Source organism: Nyctereutes procyonoides, unplaced genomic scaffold (genome assembly GCF_905146905.1).
Source record: "Nyctereutes procyonoides isolate TBG_1078 unplaced genomic scaffold, NYPRO_anot_genome, whole genome shotgun sequence".
Taxonomy (NCBI): domain Eukaryota; kingdom Metazoa; phylum Chordata; class Mammalia; order Carnivora; family Canidae; genus Nyctereutes; species Nyctereutes procyonoides.
This window is the reverse complement of record NW_026575140.1, coordinates 13,037,933-13,062,049: the sequence shown is the minus strand read 5'-3', so window position 1 is coordinate 13,062,049 and position 24,117 is coordinate 13,037,933. Positions and strand designations below refer to the sequence as shown.

At 46.9% G+C, this 24,117-nt stretch overlaps 1 protein-coding gene across 1 annotated transcript in view; it reads left to right on the top strand.

The window, feature by feature from the left end:
• FA2H (fatty acid 2-hydroxylase) overlaps window positions 1-15,762 on the top strand; it is a 45,986-nt gene extending 30,224 nt beyond the window's left edge. The window contains exons 3-7 of the mRNA XM_055305403.1: window positions 3,500-3,642; window positions 4,647-4,753; window positions 11,006-11,178; window positions 12,609-12,861; window positions 14,265-15,762. Of these exons, the coding sequence (XP_055161378.1) occupies window positions 3,500-3,642; window positions 4,647-4,753; window positions 11,006-11,178; window positions 12,609-12,861; window positions 14,265-14,344 (756 nt within the window). The 3' untranslated portion in view covers window positions 14,345-15,762. The remainder of the gene's footprint in view (window positions 1-3,499; window positions 3,643-4,646; window positions 4,754-11,005; window positions 11,179-12,608; window positions 12,862-14,264) is intronic.
• The last annotated feature ends 8,355 nt before the right edge of the window (window positions 15,763-24,117 follow it).

The following is a 24,117-nucleotide window of genomic DNA, read 5'->3' as shown; positions in this document are numbered from 1 at the left end:
CAAGAAAGGAAGATAGTGGAAATAAGTAGAAAACAAACAGCAAGATGGTAGACCTACCCCAGCACTAAACGTAAATGGACTAAACACTTCAATTAAAAGGCAGATATGGTCTGACTAGATTTAAAAAAAAAAAAAGCGAAACCCAACAATATACTGTCTTTTTTTTTTTTTAAGATTTTATTTATTTATTCATGAGAAACACAGAGAGAGAGGCAGAGACACAGCCAGAGGGAGAAGCAGGCTCCATGCAGGGAGATTTTATCCAACAATATACTGTCTTAAAGAGATGCACTGTAAATGTAAAAACATACACAAGAGGAAAGTAAAGGGGTAGGAAAAGATAGACCATGCAAACACCAAGCATAAAAAAGCCCAGTGTGACTCTATTAAAATCAGACGAGGGGATCCCTGGGTGGCTCAGCAGATTGGCGCCTGCCTTTGGCCCGGGGTGTGATGCTAGAGTCCCCGGATCGAGTCCCACATCAGGCTTCTTGCATGAACCTGCTTCTCCCTCTGCCTATGTCCCTGCCCCTCTCTGTCTCTCTGTCTCTCATGAATAAATGAATAAAATCTTTAAAAAATAAAATAAAATCAGACGAAGTGGGGATCCCTGGGTGGCGCAGCGGTTTGGCGCCTGCCTTTGGCCCAGGGCGCGATCCTGGAGACCCCAGATCGAATCCCACGTCAGGCTCCCGGTGCATGGAGCCTGCTTCTCCCTCTGCCTGTGTCTCTGTCCCTCTCTCTCTCTGTGACTATCATAAATAAAAGATTAAAAAAAAAAAAATTAAAAAAAATCAGACGAAGTGAGCTTTGGGACAAGGAATATTACTAGGTACCAAGATGGCTATTTCTGAATAATAAAGGAGACAACTCACCAAAAAGACATAACTTGGCAATCTTGGGCAAGTTACCCAGCTTCATTTCCCATCTGCAAAATGACAATAATAATAGGACCTGCCTAGTTAGGGGAATGGTGAGGATCGAATTATTTAATTCTTTTCTTTTTTTTCTCAAAGTATTTAGTTCATGTGAGGTGTTAAAACCATGCTTGGCACATGACAAATGCTCTGTGAATGTTAGTTCTCAAGGTTATTGCAATTGCGACAAAGCCTCAAGCTCTCACCATGACCCTGACTTAGCTTCCTCTGAGGTGGGGCTCTGCAGGCTGCTGCAAGATAAGGTGTAAATACAAGCCACCAGCTGGTTCCTCCAGTTCCTTTTTCCTGGTAGTGGTGGTGCTGTGTGTGTGCGTGTGTAGAGACATGAGGCAGAGAAATGGAATGAGACAGCATGCACCCAATGAATCTATTTGCTATAGACCCAGGGAAAAAAGTCAAGGAGGTATGGGGACTGGGTCTAGGAAGGGAGCAGGCACCAGGTGGAGTTTGGATGATTGCCTGGCATAACTGGTACTGAATGGGATGGCTCCCGGCTGCCCTGAGTCATCTCCCAGCTTGAGAAGCAGGAAGGCAGCCACTATGTGGAAATTACCAAGTTCACATGCAAGGAACTACAAAGATCTTTGGGCGTTTTCCCACAGGCACAGAAAGAATAGCCAGTGAATTCCCTGCTTTCCCTACACCGCTGCTCGAAGGCAGTGATAGTGGGGCTGGTTTCATCAGCGGCAGGGCTGGGAGATCTGCTAAGGCCACCCCAGCTTTGGCCTGGAGATCTGGGCAAGGATGACATTCCTGCCAGGGATGTGGGAAGAGAGGTCTCTGAATCACTGCTGACTCCTTTTCTTCTCCTTTACTCTCCTGACACTACCTCCCTTCTCACACGCAGTGGCTGCCTACCTCCCTTGTTTAGAGATTTATTGACATCCACTGCACATTGGGCGCACCTCACCCTATCCCCTATTGTGGATGGTAGGTCAGGGCACACCAGGCTTGATAGATGAGAGAGCCTAGGAGCTCCAAGAGGTAAAGGCACTTGCCCATGGCTGGTAAATGGCAGAGTCTGGCTTTCAAGATGGTTCCTCACTACAAGTTCATTGTTCTTTATCAGTTTTAGTTTACTGACTTTGGTACAGATTAATCTTCTTTAATACACTCATCAGAAATCTTCAAGGGTTTCCCATCGCCTAGAGCTGCAGCTTCCAAGCTTTTTTGATCTTGCATTCCTGTGAGTAAAACATTAAGAGCACATTCTCCATTGTATGTCCATTTTAATTATAAATTATTTGCAAATGCTAATGTACTCTTGTATTAAAAAGCATTCATTCATATGTGGTTTCAAGATGAGATAAATATATTACCAAATAGAAGGAGTCTCTAATATTTCCTCTCTGTGTCTGCGGATCAGCCTGTGGATCCCCTAGGATATGCATGCGTCCCCACCTTGGAAACAATTGGCCTGAAGGATAAAGTGCCAACTCATGGGCCTAGGATGGGACGCTTTGCCATCTAAAACTGTCAGCAGATTTCTTCCTACTGCCCTGCAGATCAGTGTCAAGGTACCAAATGGACCACAGTCATTCTCAACGCTACATCTCCCTCTACACCCTTCCCCTCTCCTCCTTTCTAAGTCCTCCATGCTGGGTGAGCTCTAGCACAAACCCCAGGTTTTCTGCAAAGTCTTTCTCTTTGACCCTGAGCATTCGTGCCAATCGTTCGACCTCTGAATCTCAGCCTGCCTGCTTCACCACTAAGCTATCTCACCTGGCATGTTTAGATGAATCTTGCCAAGCACATTATGCAGGTACCATTATTACTTCCATCTCATAGCTGGGGAAGCTGAGGCTCAAAAAGGTCAAGTAAATTTCCAAAGACACACACTAAGTGATGGATTTGTACCCTGGCCTGAGGTCTAGACTCAACTCTGATTAAGCACTAAGCTATATAAAGCAAAGATGGTCTCTTACACTCCTGGTTTTGTTTTGTTTTGTTTTGTTTTGTTTTCTCTCAACAGCTTGCTAAAAACATATATAGATGAAATATCAAGAAAATTTTTGAATGAATGATAGTTTGAATGGATGAATGAATGAATCACCCAGGCCAACATCAAGAAGAAAGCCCATGGTAAAGGGGGAAAGGCCTCTTTTATTGCCAGTACAGAATGTATTGGCTCCTGTACCTAGAGTTCTGAGACAGACTTCAGGCTTCAGGCATGGCTGAATCTGGCTGTGCAGGTGTCATCTCCCAGATTCAGTGTCTCTGACTCCCGGCATGGCCATCCTCTGTGTTAACCAAGTCCTCAAGTAGGCTTTGCTGGCAACTCCAGGGTTCTGCCCTGGCAACGTAGCAACTCCAGCAGGAAGAAAGAAAGAGTGTCTGATGGCTCATTGCTCCAGCTCAGGTCATGGGCCTGTCCTAGATCACATTTCTGTGACCAGGGGGTTGAGATGAGGGGCTTGGTCAGTTCTGGGATCATTGAAATGGAAGGGTGGCTAGTGCCATTCAGACCACAAGAGCTGAGGTGGAGGATGGGGGTCAGGATATTGGAAGAATGAGTGTGCACGGGTATGAATATCAGGTCCACTTGACTTTGTCTCTTGCAGGATCTGGTAGACTGGCAGAAGCCCCTACTGTGGCAAGTAGGCCACCTGGGAGAGAAGTACGATGAGTGGGTCCACCAGCCAGTGATCAGGCCCATCCGCCTCTTCCACTCTGACCTCATCGAGTCCCTCTCCAAGAGTGTCTGGTGAGCCCTGCTCAGGGCCCATGGTGGGCTATTCCTCTCTCCTGATGCTGCCAGTCAGATACAGAAGGGGAAGGTGCAACTGGGTCCCTCCCCCAGAGCCCAGAGCTATCCAGTAAGCTCTTGGTGATAGTGGAACATGCCATAGACACAATCCATTCCTCTGCATGGTTTGTCCATTGAGTGAGTGGCAACTGAACAGGTAGCCAGAAACCACTTTAAATGTCACCCCTGTTCTTTTTTTTTTAGCTGCCTCCAACAGCTTTTATTTATTTATTTTATTTCTTTATTTTTTTAATAATAAATTTATTTTTTATTGGTGTTCAATTTGCCAACATACAGAATAACACCCAGTGCTCATCCCATCAAGTGCCCCGCTCAGTGCCCGCCACCCAGTCACCCCCATCCCCCGCCCTCCTCCCCTTCCACCACCCCTAGTTCGTTTCCCAGAGTTAGGAGTCTTCCATGTTCTGTCTCCCTTTCTGATATATCCCACTTATTTTTTCTCCTTTCCCCTTTATTCCCTTTCACTATTCTTTATGCTGAGTGAAATAAGTCAATCGGAGAAGGACAAACATTATATGGTCTCATTCATTTGGGGAATATAAATAATATAAATAATGTCACCCCTGTTCTATTCTAGACTCTTTTGAGGATTTTCCAGCCTCTAAAGCCCAAAGGAATAATTTTGCCTGCAATTGGCTTCTTTGCCACAAGAGGTCAGCATCTATCCAGCTGCGCAGAGTCTAGCCATAGGGATGCAGTTCTTTTCTGCCAATAACTTATCTCAGAGGTGGAAGCAAATAGACTTACAGTGTCTCTCTTCTTTTCTCCTCCCTGCCCCCAAAGCAGTGTCCCTTTGGCCCTGTGTCTCCATATGCTTTCCGTACATGCTTTGGTCTCATTTATTCCTTCCTATCATTGAGAGGTGCATTTCTGGGGAAGCTGGACACTGTCGAGCACCTGTGTATTATGTCTCTCTCTTTACCCCGATGGCCCTCCTGCAGGTACAGTGTCCCTGTCATCTGGATGCCCCTGATGCTGTACCTCAGTTGGTCCTACTACCAAACCCTCGCTCAGGGCAACGTTCGACTCTTCGAGTCCTTCAGCACAGGTAAGGTTGGTTCCCCTTTGGGAGCAGGAGATTCCAGTGCTGTCTCTGGTCCTGAGTTTCTAAGAACATAGAACCCCAAACAACATCATAAATGTTTGTAAATGAGGCCTCTCTGTAGCAATAGACTTCCAGAGAACAATGTCAGACTCCCCCCACCCCAACCCCAAATGGATAAAGAAAAAAAATAAGGACCAGCAACATGTTAGCAGACACTAAATGAAATCATGTTGTCAGGAGATGTAACCATAAAGGAGAAGGCTTCTTGCTGAGGCTAATGCTGGAAAATGTGTGACTTGGGATTGTCAAGAAACTGAGTTAAATCATTTCAGTAGGTGCACAGCTGAGAGCTGGACCCCAGGTGCTCCAAGAACACAGTACAGATTAGAACGTAGGAGAGAAGGATGGGGGAGTGCCCTGCAGTGTCCCTACAGGCCTGCACAGCAGGGCCCCTGACTTGGAGTACCAACCCCACTAGCCACTACTGAGCGCTTGGCACACGCCAGGCCTGCTGCTTTCCAGGGACCATCTCTCTTACTCCTCCCAGCATTCCCACAAGAGAGGCACTGTCATCATGCCCTTTTAGAGATGAGGAGATGCTGCCTTAGGGAAGTCAATCGAGTGCTTCAGGGTCCCATGGCTGGGACAGGTTTGGGGGTGGCCACTTTTGCCAGCCTGCCTCCCAAGCTTACTGATTTCCAGGTACCTCTAGGAACAAGTCACCTGCCCTGATGGCCTTCTGACCTGGCTCAGCCTGCCTCTGGGAGGTACTAGCCCCTGGTGGGTGGCTCCAACCGAGGCGAGGTTGGGGGATAGGTGGGAAATGGCTGCTGGGGGTAGTTGAGGTGGGCTTTCCCCTCCTGATCCCACATCATGTTCTTCAGAGCCTCCCTCTCTCTGCCAGACACGGGCTCCCTCTCCCTATATTCCGAGGCTTCGTTCCTGCCTGCCTCTGCTGGGAGTGGCAAGCTGAGGGTGTGAATGGCTTAGAGGAGAGGGGCCAGGGCCACAGCGACCAGGGTCTCAGTTTCCCTAGCTGGCCCGGGGCAGAGGGGCAGAGGCGGATATGGTGGGAGCTGAACAGGCTGTAGGAAGTCCCCCAGAGCCCAGACCCGCTCCCGCTCACTGAGGGTTAACCCACACACCCTGCAAGCCGCGGTTACCCTTTTCTGCCCACGCTGAATAGCTCAGGCACAGCACAGGGCTTGTTGCTCAGAAGGCCTGCTCACTGAATCGCCCACTGTCCACCCGGCGCTCCCCTAACAATCAGCAACAGTGGCAGGGCCGCCAAGGCTGGCAGCCGGAGGGGGAAGGGGATGCCGACGCTTTGGCCGAGGTCCCTCTGCAGGATTCCTCCAGAGATGCCACTCAGTACCAGCTCCGGCTGGATGGGCCGACGGGTGATGCTGGGGTGACAGGGCGGGCAGAGACCTGACCTATAGGAGGGGACTCTTCTGTGTGGCAGGGAGGGTGATCTGAGGGCTGGGTCCGAACGCAGCCTCTGCAGAGAGCTGAAATGTGCCATCTGAGAGAGGGCCAGTGTAGAGTCTGTGACCACAGTGCCAGTGATGATGGCACAAGAGAGATGTATCCACATCCCTCCCTCATCCCCTAGCTCATCAGATGAGCCCCAGGCCCCAGGCAAAGGACATAAGAGCCGCAGAGTGAGGCTTGGGAATGCTCGCAGGGTCCCAATGCAGCTGGTGGACAAAGGATACACCACAACAAAGGCAGAAAGTTCAGGGTGCCAAGAAGCACCTGATGGAGGCTGAACAGGGACACCAGTTCTCCAAACCTAGGACGGCCCCTGGAGCAGTTCCTGGGAGCAGATTAGAGCATGCACCACACCAGAACCATTGCCAGGCAACACCCTAGGGGTACCGGCCTCCATGGGGACTCTGTTGCAGGACCCCCAGTGAGGGCCAAGACCAAAATCCGTGGCCAGGGAATGTTCCTGTGTGTCCAGTCCTTTCCCTGCTGTCAGGAGAGCTAAGCAGCAAGGTAGGGCTCCTGCGCCCTGTGCAGGGGAGACAAGGGGCTGGGCTGGGAACCCTCTCCCTCAACCAGTGACCCTCCAGAACTCTACAAGGAGAATCAAGACAAGGTGAGCACAATAGGAGCGCAAGTTAGAACTTGGATGTATTTTGCCTCATACTTAAATTTAAATGGCTCCATTTAAAAATCGTGGTAGCAATTTATTATATATGAGGATCACTATATCATTAGTATTAATAGATAATATTATATTAGTCTTACTGTATAATATATATCCTTATCATATAGTCACGTATTCTGTGACTCCTCCCTCCTAACAACAGTCTTTCGTGACGGTAGGATTAGTTTTACTGTTGAGAAAATATTGAGATGGTGCAGAGCCAGGATTTGAACCCAGGGCTACAAATCCAAAATACATGCTCTCTGTACTCCCCCAGAGGGTTCTGAGGAACCCAGGGAAGAGGTGTCAGAGCTTCCCTGGAAGCAAGGCCCTCTTGCCTCCCAGAGCAGCCCCGCCGGGGCCAGATAGCCCCTCACATTGCGGTCAGGCAAGCATCTTGTACCAAACATGGACTCAGCTTAGGTTGACATCCTGGTGAACATCCACCCACCGAGCTCAGTACAGTCCCCGAGACAGTACCTGGCAGAGCTACTCCTTAGGAGGAAGCCACCTTCCGGTGCAAACTCCTAGGGATCTAGCTGTACATCACTGCTCCGCGGGGGGGGGGGCCCCCCCCCAAGGCCCAGGGTTGGGCGGGGTTGCAGTCAGCAATGTGGTCCCATCTGAGAAGCCTTCAAGCCTCTCTTATTGCTCACCCTCCCCCACCCCCAGCTTGACCTGGTACAAAAGGTCAAGTTCACTTTGGTCCTTGATTGTTTTGTCAGAATGGGGCTGGGCCCAGATTCTGTTTCAAAGAGCCGGAAGGTCCCTCCCTGCCCCTTTGCTGTCCTGGGCTTTCTTCCTTCCTCAACAGCCACGGGTGGTCACCCACACTCGGCCCACTGGCCCATGGCCAGTGCACTGGGGACGGGGACGGATGGTAGAACAGCAGCCACAGGGCAGTGTGACAAGTGGGACATGAGGGGTGGGGCCGGTGCTTCCAAACCAGCCCAGGTGGGGATGAGGGCATCCGGCTTCTCGCACCAGACACCTGGGCTGAATCTCCAAGGATAAAGGGGTAGGGAGAGGATCCCAGTAAAGAAAATATGAGCAAAATTAGGGATACAGTAGGAGTGGGGAAGAGGGAGGATGAGTACATCTAAGGAGCCACAGGGCTTTGGTTTGGCCCTTCAGTACAGATGACAGGGAAACGAGGCAGGGACGTGGCTGGCAGCATGGGTCTCAAGGGAGTGCTTGCTGCTGGGGATTTGGCCTTTACCTAACGGTAACGAGGTCCCAAAAAAGACTTTGAACAGTATATGGGGACAGGGAATTGGGATGGGAGGCAGATGCCTCATTGGGCAAGAGGTGATAAAGTGGTAAGGGGATTAAGAGCAGCAAATGGACCAGATTTTTTTTAATTGAGATGAGATTCACCTAATATAAAATTAACCATTTTAAAGTGAGCAATTCAGTGGCATTTAGTGCATTTACAACGTTGTGCAATCACCACTTCCATTTAGTTCCAGAACATGTTCATCACCCCAAAAGGAAACCCCGAACCCATTGAGCAGTCACTCCCCATTTTTCCCTCCTCCAGCCCCTGGTAACCACCAAATACAACTTCTGCCTCTATACATTGGCCAATTCTGGACATTCCATACAACTGGAATCATACAACACATCGACTTTTGTATCTGGCTTCTTTTACTTTGCCAAGACATGTTAAAGAGGAGGAATTACAGAGCCTGGTGCCACCTGGATGGATCCAGAAAAGGATCAGCTAAGCATTAGGTCATGTGTGGATGTCGGAACCCTGGCTGAGGAAAGAACCCATGAGGAGCAACCTGGGAATGACAGGATGGGCAGGAAGAAGAGGAGGAGGATTGGCTTCATTTGGCAGCTGTTGACTTTGGGGGCCTGTGGACAGCCATATAGAGGTGCCCTGTAGCAAGTGGCTGTCCAGGACCCCGGTGGAGGTGGAAGTCTGGGCAGGGGTTGGGGGGGTAGCCTCTTGGTGTGGCTGACTTCCACCAGCAGAGGGTGTGTGGGAGTAGAGAGTCAAGGCTTTGACGCTGGGGACAGAAGCAGCATTTCCATGATGGTACCTGACAGGGGCATCTAGAGAAGAGGAGAAAAGCTAAGTGACCCAGTGGGCAGGGAGACGAGCTGTGTATTCTAACCATATGGGTTGTAGAGCTTTGGAGAATCTTTTTTTTTTTTTTTGAGCTTTGGAGAATCTGAAGCTGTGGACTTGCTCCCTTGAAACATCCCGCAAAAATCAAAAGATGAAATATAGTTACAATATGAACCAGCAACTTCACTCCTAGGCTTGTCCCCAGGACATCTGAAAACATACCCCCACAAAAACTTGTACATGAATGCTCATGGCAGCATTATTCGTAATGGCCCCAAAGTAGAAAAAGCCCAGATGTCCATCAACTGATGAATGGATAAACAGAGGTGGTACAGCCGTACAAGGGAAAAATATTCAGCCTCCTGACACATGCTACAACACAGATGTGCCTTGAAAATAGTCCATGTAGGGGATCCCTGGGTGGCGCAGCGGTTTGGCGCCTGCCTTTGGCCCAGGGCGCGATCCTGGAGACCCAGGATCGAATCCCACATCGGGCTCCCGGTGCATGGAGCCTGCTTCTCCCTCTGCCTATGTCTCTGAGCCTCTCTCTCTCTCTCTCTCTCTGTGACTATCATAAATAAATAAAAAATTAAAAAAAAAATTTAAAAAAAAATTAAAAAAAAAAAAAGAAAATAGTCCATGTAAAAGAAGCCAGTCATAAAGACCACATGTTGTAGGATTCCTCTTGTATGGAATATCCAGAATGGGCAAATCCATAGACAGAAAGTAGATTTGTGGTTTCCAGGGGCTGGGAAGCAGCAGGGGTGGGAAAGAGGAGTGACTGCTAGCAGAGACAGGTGTTTCTTTTTGGGGTGATAGAAATGTTCTAGAATTGACTGGTGATTGGTTGCACAATAGTGAATATACTAAAAAAAAAAAAAGACCCACTGAATTGTATACTTTAAGTGGGTGAATTGTAGGATATGTGAATTATATTTCAATAAAGCTGTTATTTTTCAAAAGGGAGAGGAAGTCTGGCCAGAGCAATGGCTTGTGGAGAAAAATACAGCTTAGGTGTGGAGAAAACAGTGACCAGAGCTGGCGTCCCATGAAGCCAAGAATGAATGGGGGAAAGAAATGAGAGCTTCCAAGACTGCAGGCTGTCTTCAGAGGGGTGGGGTGGGTAACCTCACACATGATGACAATCCCATGTCTCCGGTCTTCTGGTCTCTGAAGAATCATCTTCAGGGTTTTCACATCTCCTTCTTACACTATGACTTCAAGTCTTGTCTGTTAATATTTCTCTACTTGGATTTTTCTGTCCTTCCTGCCCGCCCCCTCTGCCATCCTTGGTTGCTAACATTTTCATCAATAATCCTCTGGCTCTACTGGCTTCATTGGGATCATCCTTCCCTCTTTCCTGTGCCACTGATGCAAGGTCCCCCCCTACCAGACGTGTCAGCCATTTGGATTGCTTTAACAAGACATCACAGACCAAGTGGCTTATAAAAAACAGAAATTTATTGCCCACAGTTCCAAAGACTGGAAGTCCAAGATCAGGATGCCATCCTGGTCCGGTGAGGGGCCCCCCTGTAAGTCCCAAACTTCTCATTGTATCCTTACATGAAGCTCAGTGGGGTCTCTTTTATGGGAGCGCAGGTCCTGTTCAGGACAGCTCCACCCTCATGACCCAATCACCCTCTAAAGGCCCCATGTTCCAATACCCTCACATTAGCAGTGAGGTTTCAGTTCATGTAAGAATTTGGAGGGGGACACTTTGAGACCAGCACTGGGGAGAGTTCCAGCACTTAGCTCCCCTTAGCCCTCCTAAGGGAGATCTCAGACCTCTTGCCAGCAGCCCCATTGTTCCCCGAGAGGACCCCTCCAAGCCTAGCACAGATCCTCACAGCCTCCTGCCCATTTTGACCCAAGAGCCCCATCAGTGTGGCCAGCCCCAGAGCTGCTAGATGCAGAGCAGCAGCTCCCAAGGTGACCAGACAGCGAGATGGGACGTCTGGAGCCACCAGGCATCGCTGCCCATGGGGGGCCGCCCTGACTTGGCCTCTCTCCTGCCATTCTGCAGAGTATTCAGTAGCCATGCCTGAGTCTGTGTTCCCGGGCCTCTTCATAATGGGGCTGTTCCTCTGGAGCCTCTTAGAGTACCTCATCCATCGCTTCCTGTTCCACATGAAGCCCCCCAGCAACAGCTATTACCTCATCATGCTGCACTTCGTCTTGCATGGCCAACACCACAAGGTGAGCAGGGCCGGCTCCGTAACCAATGCAGGGGGGCTGCTGATCTTTGTGGGATTCGGGGTGGGAACAGGAGGCAATTGGGGCATTCGATGTTGCTCAGAGGGGTGACCGGGTCCTAATCTGAACTGGGCGTGGACAGAGTGAGGGTGCGTGCCCGCACACCATCACCAGCAACACCAGGCCTGCTGCAGGTACATTTCAGAGTCATCTTTCATCTTCCCAGCAACGAGTTCATTTATTCATCTCTTCAACCAGTGTTCACCACCGAGTACTCCCCATGTGCAGGCACTGTTCTAAACAGCATTGAACAAAACAGTAAAAAAGTAACTGCCCCTGTGCAGCTTCCTTCTGAAGATGGTGCTATAGTTCTCTGCATTCCACAGAGCGGCACACTGAGGCTTGGAGAGATTAAGAAACTGAGGGACTTGCCCAAAGTCATACCTGGCACAGCCAGGAGGTCATGCCCCATTCTATGAACTCCAGAGTCTGTGCTCTCAGCCATCCACCACCACCCTGGGGCTCTTCGGGGACAGACAGTATGTCACCCAGAGGCTGGGAGCAGAAGCCAGGGCTGACCCAGGAGGCTGCACCCCACCCCCCACCCCGCCAGCTGCCTCTCGGTTCCTGCACTGTGCTGTTCTCAACCTCTCCCAGGGCATCCCTTTGTTCTTCCCCCCCCCCCTCCATTCCTGCCTTCTTCTAGGAGCTGCTGGGGGAGTGGGACGCATCAGCATGTTGCTCTGTGGCTATCACCTGCTTTCTCTCCCCCCTAAGCCCAGAGAGGGCCTATCTCTTAGAATACTCACCAAGGCATCTCTAAAATCTTGTCTCTAATACCAGGCCCTTAGCTTTTGAAGCTCCAGAGCCCTGGACTTGGCTCTTTGGTCTGGCTCACTGTGACCACACCCCCTTGGAACCAAGAAGGGCTCCTATTAGGATGTGGGGATGAGGAGAGCGTATCCGGAAACACCCAGTAGCATTCGACCCTGTGAGCCTGCATTCCCCTCAGCTTGCTGCTGTGCTGCCCTCCCAGTCAACATCAGGCCTCAGTCCAGGGACCCTGGGTGGTATTTGGTGCTGGGGCTCCTCTCTAGCACTTTACAAATTCCAGAGCCAAAGCAGCCTTGTGAGCATAAAGCAGGACTCTGAGCCGTGAACACCCCACCCACGTCAGATCCACCACCATGTTCTTGGACAGGCTTCCAGGTCCCATCCTGGTTTGGAAATCCAGAGCAGGACAGTCTTTCAAGGGCTTTCAGGGGTGGTGGCCTGCCCTCCCCAAATCCACTGAAGGTGCCAAGCCCGCCCATGACAGGTTGCTGCCACCATGCTGGGATGTGTGGGGACTGCTCCATCCCATCCGCTGCCATGCTGTGACTCCAGACAGGTGGACCCGACTATCTTCTGACATTGAACCTCTCTATCCACAGGCACCCTTTGATGATTCCCGCCTTGTCTTCCCCCCTGTGCCAGCTTCTTTGGGGATTGCCTTATTCTACCTTATTCTACGGCTCCTCCTGCCCGAGGCAGTGGGGGGTGTTCTGTTTGTTGGGGGCCTTCTGGGCTATGTCATCTATGACATGATCCACTACTACTTGCACTTCGGCTCGCCACACAAGGGCTCCTACCTGTACCACATGAAGGCCCACCACGCCAAGCATCACTTTGCATTTCAGAAGTCAGGTGAGGTCAACACATCCCTGCCTCAATTTGTTTATTTATTTGGCAGCCACTATGGAGCCCCTCACCAGGGCCAGGCACTGTTCTGGGTACTGGGAATACAGGGCAAGTAAAGTCTGGGGCTCCTACCCTGATCACTGGGAGACAAAGAAACCAGTAATGAGCAAAGATAATTTTTTTTAAAGATTTTATTTATTTATTCATGAGAGATACAGAGAGAGAGAGAGGCAGAGGCACAGGCAGAGGGAGACACAGGCTCCATGCAGGGAGCCCAATGAGGAACTCAATCCCAGGACTCCGAGATCACAACCTAAGTCGAAGGCAGACTCTCAACCACTGAGCCCCCAGATGCCCTGAGCAAAGATAATATTGGACAGTGATAAGTTCCACAGAGAAAAAAACCCAACAGGATGTGGGGCAGGATCCATCCCTGTCTAACCAAATATAATGCAAGCCACAGATGTGATTTTAAATTTTCTCGCAGCCACATTGACAAGTAAAATTAAGCAGATATAATTTAGTTTTAATAATATATTTTATTAAGCCAAATACAACCAAAATATTATCATTTCAACCTGTACCCAATATAAAAAAATCACTAAGGAGATATTGTACATCCTTTTTCGTCTATTAAGTGTTTGACATCTGAGGTGTACTTTGCGCTTACAGCACATCTCAATTCAAGTGCTAAGTATTCATTAGAAATACTTGATCTATATTTAGAGTTTATAAAAATTACTATAAAAGAAGCCCCAAAAAGTAGATTCACATAGTTGCCCTAAATGTGCTTAAAAGTTTTCCGGCAACTCAATCAACTGTACGTTTTTCAAACTGAAATTTAAGTTAATGAAAATAAAATGAAATTAAGAATCTAGTGCCCCCATAGCTCTAGCCACATGGTCAGTGCTCAGCAGCCACACGGGCCAGGGGCTCCCGAATCAGACAGCACAGCACTAGGGACAGTGGTCCGGGAAGGTGCCTTTACAGCCTGGGGCACCAGCTAAGAACAGCCAGCATCCAACGTCTAGGGAAAGAGCATCCCTGGAGCAACAGGTACAGAGCTTCTGTTCCAGCCTCTGAAGCAGGAATGAACTTGGCATCTCCAAAGAGAAGGAAGAGGCCAAAGCGTGAGAGAGAAGGGAAGAGTTAGGCAGGACCAGGCTCCCCCAGGAACTCAGGCTGGATAGGGAACTTGGGTATATTCCAATGGCATCTCTGGGGAACTAGAGACACAAATACCGGGCTCTTGACTTTTGCCAGGACGGCCCTGAATGCTGGGAAGGCCAGTGGGGATAGATGTCCAAACCTTGCCTGTGCGCTGGCCCTCCCCAGGCTCCCTTCCTGAGGAAACCGCTCCCCCATCTTTACTGGTGCCTCATCTTCTTCCCATTTGTTCCCCTCTCTAGGATTTGGCATCAGCAGTAAATTGTGGGATCACTTCTTCCACACCCTTATACCAGAAGAACCCCACCTGAAGATGCAGTGACAACTCCCAGCCCCCTGGTCCGGCCCTCAGCCCAGCCATGGCCCCTTGTCCCACCCCCGCCCCCATCCAGACCCTGCAAAGAAGTTTGCTTGGCCAGGCAGGACAGGCTTGGCCAGGCCTTTGTGCTTGGGGGGGAATGCTGGGGAAACCAGGAAGACTGGGGCTGACCCTGAGACTGCCATCCTGGCCCACCACAGGTGGGTCACATCCACTAAGCAGCCAAGTAGGTCTCAGGGACTAGCACTTTCCTGGATCATCCTGGCCTCTCCACTAGCATCCCTGACCTGAGCCTTAGCCCACAGGACTGCGCAGGACCTGGCCAATGGGGAATTTCCCAAGGGGAATGAAGGAAACTGACCCCTGGGCCCGGGCCTGTGTCCCACCTATGCCTTAGCACCTTGGACTTCCTAGGACACACCCCCACAGTGGAGCTGCCGGCATTAACAGCAATGAGCAGGTCTGCAGGGCCCGTGTCCCTCGTCTTCCTCACCTTCCTCTCCTGGGGAGATCTGGTGGCTTTTGCTGTTCTCCTGATGAATGGAGAACACAGAGGTGGATGAAGTGCTCTCGGGAGAAGAGACAACATGATGCCTCCCATAGGCCACCTCCAGTTCCCGGGACAGTGCTTTTGGACCCGCCAATCACAAATGCCAGCTGTACCGCCAGATGCCTCAGGCTGCAACACATCCAGCACCCACACACGTGGCCCTCACATGCCTGTGCAGATGGGTGGGGGGTGCTGATGGGAGCCCAGGTTCCTCTCTTTAGGAAACACCAGCTTCTCTGGCCCTCCCCTCCCCTCACCTGCCATTAGAATCACAAAGCTTTTCCCCCAAGGTAGGCTAAAGAGGCCTCTCCATGGGTAGGAGCCCTACCCCATATCTGGCCATTCTTGACCTCCACCTGGCATAGGTAGGCCTCTGCCCCCCTCACTCAGGACCCTTCCAGCTACTGCCTCCTTATGCCAAGAAGGAGCCTCACGCGGTGCCTTATCTCCCCTTTTGCTTTCCTGCACCTCCACCAGCAGAAGAGTGCCCGCCCCTTCTTCCTCATAACCAAAACCCTCACTGCTCATAAGAGGGTCTTATTTATAAACTACATAAATGTCCCTAGTCTGGCCCCAGACCAAGTAGCTGCTCAGACTGCCCTATCTAATCCTGCATGTCAGGCTTATGTAAAAAAAATGTGTCCTCTTTTTGTTCCCTTCTTACCCACAAACCGTTACTACTTGAATTTTTTTGAAAACTCGATGAGTGTAAAGGCTAAAAAGAAGCAGTGTGTTGGATCCTGTGATTTGTATTGTTTACTGTGGAGCTATTTAAAGATTTCAGAATAAATATACAAACTACAATTGTGAAATAAAGATGTAAATAAATTGTATATTTTGAAAAATAAAGACACTGAAAAAGTCAACAAAAGTTTGCTGCTGTTTGTTGATGGTGCCTCACCAAACTTCATGGCTGGGGAGGGGAGCCAGGTGGGGGATGGGAGTAGCTGGCCCAGGAGGGAGAGTATTTATTTTATCACTGATCAAGCTGTGTAGACCTGCAGAGCATCATGATGATAAAAAGCTTACCAACCCCTATCCTCTTCTCGGTTTTATTACTGTTTTAAAATTCTCTGTAGGGGTACCTGAGTGTCTCAGTCGATTAAGTGTCTGCCTTTGGCTCAGGTCATGATCCCGGAGTCCTAGGGCCTAGGATCAAGCCCCACATTGAACTCATGACCCTTGAGCCCTGAGTCAGGGTCCCTGCTCAGCAGGAAGCCTGCTTCTCCCTCTCCCTCTCCCTGCCGCTCCTTCTGCTTGTGTGCTCTTTCTGTCTCTGTCAAATAAATAAATAAAATCTTAAATAAAAATAAAATTATTTGCAGACCACATCTCCCCTTGCTGCTGGCACCCAGGGTGGAGGTTGGAAGGTTGTCACTTGCGCCAATCGCCTTGATGCACCCCTGGGGAGTCATTTCTTCTGAAATTTATCAGATCCCAGCTAGGATTCCAATGGACTTTCCTAAAACAAAGGGGGAAGGCTGTAATAAATGCCCGCTGTGAGGACTAGAACTTCAGGCTAGCTCAGTCCAGATAAAATAGTTTCTTAAAGATGTCTTCTCAGCCATGTCATTTCCCGCCTGGGGAACCTGTCGACATACAGATCCAACCCTCAACCCTCAAGGTCTAATTCAACAGGTCCAATGGAGATGGGCTCTGGATTTGCCTGCCCAAAGATACAGAAGCAGAAGAGTAAGGAAGCTAATGTTGGTGAGGCTCTGACAGCATGGAGGGAGCCCTGGCCCCTTGCTGCCTGTCTGGGCTCCAGCACCCATGTGGTGGCTTTATCCATGTGGCTCCCAGCCTGAAGTTAAGTGTGGCCTGAGCCACCCATCCCACATACTGCTGGAACCAGGCCCATGCAAGCAGCAGAAGTCACAACCTCCACTTCCTAGGTGGCGCTGGAAATCTGACCACAGAGCATCACACCCAAGCTAGGAAGAGACAGGAGGAGCAAAGGAAGAGATTAACTAGTTGTAAATGTGCAAGTCACCAGAGAAAAGTCTAAGATGGTCAAGTTTGAGCAAAAAATTAATTGGAAAAAAAAAAACCCTGTATATAAAAAGGTTGACACAGAACTAGTAAGAAACGCCAACATTTAAGTGAGTTTATAGGGTGGTACTAAGATTTGGGGGAAAAAATAGTAAAACCAAGCCATTAATGAAAAGTTCTACTCAGTGAACACTGGACAGATTCCCCCAGAGCTTTTAGTTGTGCCCACTAGAACTTTACAGGGGAGTGGGAATTTCCACAGAGCCTTTGGAAGACAGTAAACCTCACTGTACAGAAAAGAATATAAGTGCCATGAGGCCATTAACCTCAAGCAAGTTGGCACTCACGATGTATTCTCAGTGACCATCTAGTAGAGTCGGGGAATTTTATTATCAAGTGCAAAAGATGTGAGAGTCAAAGATTAGATGCTTGAGAAAGCATGGGACATTATCAAAATGCCAACACAGCATGATGGGAAAGCCTGGAGCTCAAGGTACATGATTATGTTTTGGGGGGAAGGGGGGAAGGTTGTGTGCTTTTTTGGTTTTAAATACTTATTTATTTATTTTAGAGACAGTGAGTGCATGTGCGCTTGGGGGAGAAGGGCAGAGGGCGAGGGAGAGGAAGGAGTAGACTCCCCTCTGGGCGGGGATCCTGAAGTGGGGCTCATGAGATCATGACCTGAGCCAAAATCAAGAGTTGGATGCTCAACGGACTGAGCCACCCAGGCGCTCCTGAATATGTTTGTTTCTATAGTGAGAGAAGACTCACAGATCATCAAGAAAGTCTAACGCTTGCTCGGGCAAAGGGCCATTTAAATTCTGATTCGTGTAGATATCCAAGCTGACTCTCAGTGATCCTCGAAATTTAACTTATTGATTCTGTAGCAACAACCCAGGTGCCCTGGCAGAGGACAGGCCCATAGACATTAGTTTTGTTTGTTTTTTGTTTTTCGCGCTGTGCTTGTACTTCCAGATATGCCATCTTTGAGCATTTCTGGTCTGACCTGAAGAACTGCCCTCTTAACTCCACTCTGTTCCATTCCTCCATTGGCTCTGGCTTCTGATCTCTGCCTTTGAACTTTGCACCATTTCTTATTGTGCCCAGCACAATGCCCAACTTGTAACAGGCCCCAATGAATGTTAGTCTTGTCTCTGTCAGATCTCTGGCGGGTTACACTGTTGGATGAACAGGTGCCTCTCCACCTGTTCCCTGGCCTCTGCTGCCCTCTGGTGACACTATGAGGCTCTGCCCCTTGTAACTGCCCTCCCAGTGGCTGTTTCGGAATCAAATGTCTGTGGTTGTAAAATTCTAGCACTTTTCCACCTTACCTGTTCTCTTGACTTACCATTTTGTCTCATCGACTGTTCTTGAGGGACATATAGAACCGTGTGTATGAATTTCCAGGTCTAATTTTCCAGGAAGATATGATGGTTGCTGAAATTTGACTGGAGCTTTCATTACAGTGAGGTGATAATGGCACAATGAATACATTTTATCTTCTAAGAATGCTACAAGTTGAATGTGAAATTTGGAAAATGCCAAAACTCTCATCTTCACTCCATCCCAAATACCTTATAAGCTTGTAGCAGGGAGAAGGAAGAAATGATTTAAAAAGAAGGAGGAGGAGGGGGAGGAAGAAGAGAAGGAGGAGAAGGAGAAAGAGGAATCTTGTTTTGGCAAAGACATAAAGGTGGGATCCTGTTATCATTTAGATTAGCCCTAAAATGAGAACATGGATGTGGTAGTAAATGTGGAAGGCGATTGCAGAAATAGTGGAAAAGTTGGGAAGGATTAGAAAAGGAAAGTGGGGTGCCACATAAGGATGAGTATGTGAGGTTCCCATGCCGATTCTGCAGGGGCATCCTGAGAAGCATACAGAATATCTACCAGGATTGTCCACCTAAAGGACAAAAGGCTGGAATATTTATCCACCAGCTTCCTCTCCTGTTGGTTGAGGATGGTATTCAGGGGTGTCAACTCCCTCCTCACTTATGAGCTGTCCTGGCACGCAAGCCGACCAGATTCTTTAGCTTTGACAAAGGTCCTGGAGCAAAAGCAGGAAGATGGATGAGTGAGTGCACTTCAAGAGGACTGCAGTTAGCACAAATTGAGCAAGAGCTTGCTAGGAAATATCTGCAGACCTGTGGCTGAAATTAAAGCTGAGACAGTATTCAGACAGAACCTTCCACCACAACTGAAGTTAAGACGAGAGGTAGACAGAAGGGATATGACAAGGATAACCATAGGTATCTGCCACAAAACTCCCCTTCCCAGGACCTTGCCTGCATGGAGAGGAGAAAGGAGAATATAGAATCACAAGCATAGAGAGTCCTTAAGGAGCTCTGAAGGCTGAATTTATGCAAACTGCATGGTCTGAAACACCTCAAAGTCAAAAATTTAGCATAAAGTATTCCTGGCTGGTAAAACCTCAAGGATCTCAGAAGGATTTACAAATTTCTGTGGAGAGCTGCAACATCAATCATAGACCTCAAAAAACTCCCACAGATAAAATTTCAAGGACTATAAACTCACAATAAAAACAAATCACACAAGGGAAAAAGGCCCCATGAGTAAAAGCTGGTAGAAACAACATGTCAGAAACATGCTCACAAAGACATCAAACTTTGGAATTATGAGATGTGCCTAGTTTTTTCCTGTTCTTCAGATTCACTCTGCATTTTTCCCCATCCCATTCTGTACCTATGCGAACTGCATCAGTATGTGTTCTCTTGTTTATTGGCTGCAAATAGAGGCACCTGCAAGAGATTGGCAGGCTAGAGAGGAGTGGGGTCCAGGTATTCATTCCTACAGCTCTTTCATTTTTTTCAGCAATATTTTGTACTTTCCCATGTACAAGCTTTTTCACCCACTTGGTCATGTTTATTCCTAAATAATTTATTCTTTGGACTGCTGTGCAAGTGGAATTGTTTTCTTAATTTCCTTTTTGTATTTTCATGACTGAGTTATAGAAACACAACTATTTTCGGGTGTTAGTCTTGTATCCTGAAACTCTGCTGAAGTCATTTAAGTCATTTAAGTCTAGTAAAAAAAAAAATTATAGATTATTTGAGTTTTCTACGTGTAAGATTATATCACCTGTGAACAGAGATACTTCTACATCTTCTCTTCTAGTTTGGATGTCTGTATTTCTTTTTTTCTTGACTAATTGCTCTGGATAGAACTTCTGGTAATGTTGAATAGCCATGGTGAGAATGAACATCCTTCTCTTGTTCCTGATCTTAGGGGAAAAGCACCCAGTATTTCACTATGAGGTATGATGTCAGCTGTGAGTTTTTCATAAATGTCCTTTATCATATTGAGGAAGTTCCCTTCTATTCCTAGTCTGCTAAGTGTTTCCATCATGAAAGGGTGTTGAGCTTTGCCAAATGATTTTTTTTCTTCCTCAAGTGAGATGATTGTGTGGATTTTTCCCCCCTTTGTTCTATTAATGTAGTGTATTCCATTGACTTTAATATATTGAACCAACCTTGCATTCTGGGAATAAATCCCATCTGGTGACAGGTTATAATCCTTTAATATGCTCTGGAATTCAGTTTCCTAAATTTTGTTGAAGAGTTTTGCATCTGTATTCATCAATGATATTGTAGTTTTCTTTCTTGTGGTGTCTTTGTCTACCTTTGGTATTAGGATAAGGCTGGTCTCCTAAAATGGGTTAGAAAGTATGCTCTCCTTTTCTATTTTTGAAAGAGCTTGAGAAGGATTGTTATTAATTCATTTTTAAAAGATTTATTTTATTTGACAGAGAGAGAATGCAAATAGGGGGAGGGCCAATACAAGTGTATGCCAATCCTACCAGAGACTGCAAACTGGTTGCCTAAAGGGTCTAGGGAGGAATCTAAATGAGTGAGTTGAGCCTGAAGGGGCTTCAGTGAACAGATGAACTTTATGAAGAAGGACAGCCTCCAAACTACTCCAGCCTATTTTTATTACATAGGAATGGGATTCCAGTGTTTTCAAAGCTTTCTATTTTGCCCCCAAAAAAGCTGAAAATTCATATTTTTCTGTAAATTGTTCATATTTTTAAAAGATTGGCATCTAAGAATTATTTTAATGCTGAAGAGGACAAACACAATATGCCAGCCTAGGAGATTTCAGATTTTAAGCTCTACCAGACTCAGATGTATCTCCTGTGCCTCCTGCACATGGCCCATTTGTTCTGAATTTTTACACCTTTGCTCATGGGATATGCTTTACGTAGGGTACACTAACACCTCTACATGTTGCTTTTTTTTTTTTTCCAGGACTCATCCCAACTCTTTCAACTGCAAATGTGCTGGGCATTGTTCCAATCACTGAAGAAACAACAGACAAAACACATTTGGAGCTTATATTCTAGTAATCATCTCTGGGGAATAAAATTATGGCTGATTTCTATTTTTTTAAATTTTAATTTATTTATGATAGTCACACAGAGAGAGAGAGAGAGGCAGAGACACAGGCAGAGGGAGAAGCAGGCTCCATGCACCGGGAGCCCAACGTGGGATTCGATCCCGGGTCTCCAGGATCGCGCCCTGGGCCAAAGACAGGCGCTAAACCGCTGCGCCACCCAGGGATCCCTGATTTCTATTTTTTAACTTTTTACTTATTCTTGATTTTTTAAAAATCCAGAACATATCTTTTCTATAAATAAAGACATGGAGAAAAAAATATGACAAGTCAAACACCTAAAATTATCATTTTTGGGGTGTCTGGGTGGCTCAGTTAAGCATCTAAAACTGGATCTTAGCTCAGGTCTTGATCTCAGGGACATGAGTTCAAGTCCTCTGTTGGGCTCCCAGCTGGGCCTGGAGCCTACTTTTTTTTTAATTTTTAAAAAAGATTTTATTTATTTATTCATGAAAGACACAGAGGAGAGAGAGAGGCAGAGACACAGGCAGAGGGAGAAGCAAGCTCCATGCAGGGAGCCCAACGTCGGACTTGATGCCAAGTCTCCAGGATCACGTCCTGGGCTGAAGGGGGCGCTAAACCGCTGAGTCACCGGGGCTGCCCAAGAGCCTACTTTTTTTTTTTTTTAAAGTATTCTTTTCAATAGCTAATCAGGTACTACTATTTTTATCTTTAAAATCCTTTTGTTGTCTTTGCTGTAGGAGTCAACAAAAGTCTTTGTTGTAGATCTATTATTTATACTCTGGCAGACCCACAGGCCGAGGGGGAGTCACTGCACAACTAATGGAACTTAATCTTCAGCGTCCTGCTCTTGCACAGGGTATCTTCTAAGGCCCTGTACCTAATTTTTTCTCTAACATTATTTTTGAAAAATTTCAAATGCACTGAAAAGTCAGTAGAATTATATTCTGAACACCTGTAAACCCATCACCTAAACTCTACACCTGGCAATGTACTATATTTAGCACATACTTACCCAAATATCCAAGCCTCTTTGTATACTTTTTTTTTTTTTTTGAGAGAGAGAGAGAGAGAGAGAGAGAGTGCATGCGCACATACTAAGCAAGAGTAGGGGAACCAGAGGGACAGGAGGAGGGAGAGGAAGAGAATCTTAAACAGGCTCCACACCCAGCATGGAGCCAGTCACCGGGCTAGATCTCACAACCCTGAGATCATGACCTGAGCTGAAACCAAGAGTTGGACACTTAACCAACTGAACCACCCAGGAGTCCCTAATCCATTCTAATTTTCATGCATTTAAAAGAAAATATCAAATATCAGTACACTTTGTTTCTAAACACTTCAGCATTTCTGTCATGAACTGGAGTTCAATGATTGTTTATGGGGTTTTGTGGGGGAGGGTGGGCAGCTAAATTTTCCATGTTGTGAAATGCACAAATCTTAAATATATCACTTGATGAGTTTTGCCAAATGTACACACACACGAGTAACCCAAACTCCATCAAGATAATAAACGTTATCATGCCAGAAAATTCCATTATGCCCATACAACCCACTCCTGCCCCACAATTCTGATTTTTAACAGCATTTTTGAGGTATTATTGTCACACAAACAATAATACTTAATGTGTACAATTTGGTAAGTTTTGATGTATCTTTATACCAGCACAACCAACATAACAAATATACCCATCAAATCCCAAAGTGTCCTCATGCTCCTTTAAAATCACTGCCTTCCACTCCCCCCACCAAGCAACCACTGATCTGCTTTCTTTCACTATAGATTAGTATACATTTTAAAGTTCTATTTAAATGAAATCATACGGTGTACAAAAGTTTGCTTTCTTTTACTCAATATAATTATTTTGAGATTCATCCCTGTAGTTGCATGTCTTGGTAATTCATTCCTTTTGACTGTTGAAAATGATTGCAATGTATGGATTTAACATAATTTATTTTTCACCTGTTGATGAAAAGTTGAGTTGTTTATCATTTTTGGCATTTACAAATAAGGCTGCTATGAACTTTCAGGTGTCTTTATTTGAACATATGCTTGAATTTCTCTTGGGTAGGGCAGCCACGGTGGCTCAGCGGTGTAGTGCTGCCTCCAGCCCAGGGTGTGATCCTGGAGACTGGGGATCGAGTCCCATGTCAGGCTCCCTGCATGGAGCCTGCTTTTCCCTATGCCTGTGTTTCTGCCTTCTTTCTGTGTGTGTGTTTCTCATGAATAAATAATAAAATATTTAGCAAAATAATAATAATAATAAATTTCTCTTGGGTAAATAACTAGGAAAATATAGCTGGATCATATGGTAGGTGTACATTTAAAGAAACTGTCAAACTGTTTTTGCAAAATGGTTGTGCCATTTTCCATTCCACTGGGAGTATAGAAGAGTTCTAGTCCTCTATATCCTTGCCAACATTTGGTATGGCCAGGCTTTATAATTTGGCAATTCTAATAAGCACATGATGAGTGGTATCTCACTGAGCCTTTAGTCTGCATCTCCTTAATGATTTAATAATAATGTCAAGTAGCCTTTCATTTCATTTGTTATCTATACCTCTTCTTTGGTGAAGTGTCTATTCAAACCTTTTGCCCATATTTAAATCTGGTTGTTTTGTTTCGCTATTGAGTTTTGAGAGTTCTCTGTGTATTGTGGATACAAGCCCTCTTTCAGATAAATAATTTGCAAATATTTTCCACCTGTACGCAGTTCGTCTTTTCATTTTCTTAACAATGCCTTTTGAAGAGTAGAGTTTTAAATTTTGATGTAATGCAATTTATCAATTTTTGCTTTTATGAATCATGTACCTGGGGGTCAATTCTAAAAAAATCCTTGCCTAACCTAAGGTCATGAAGATT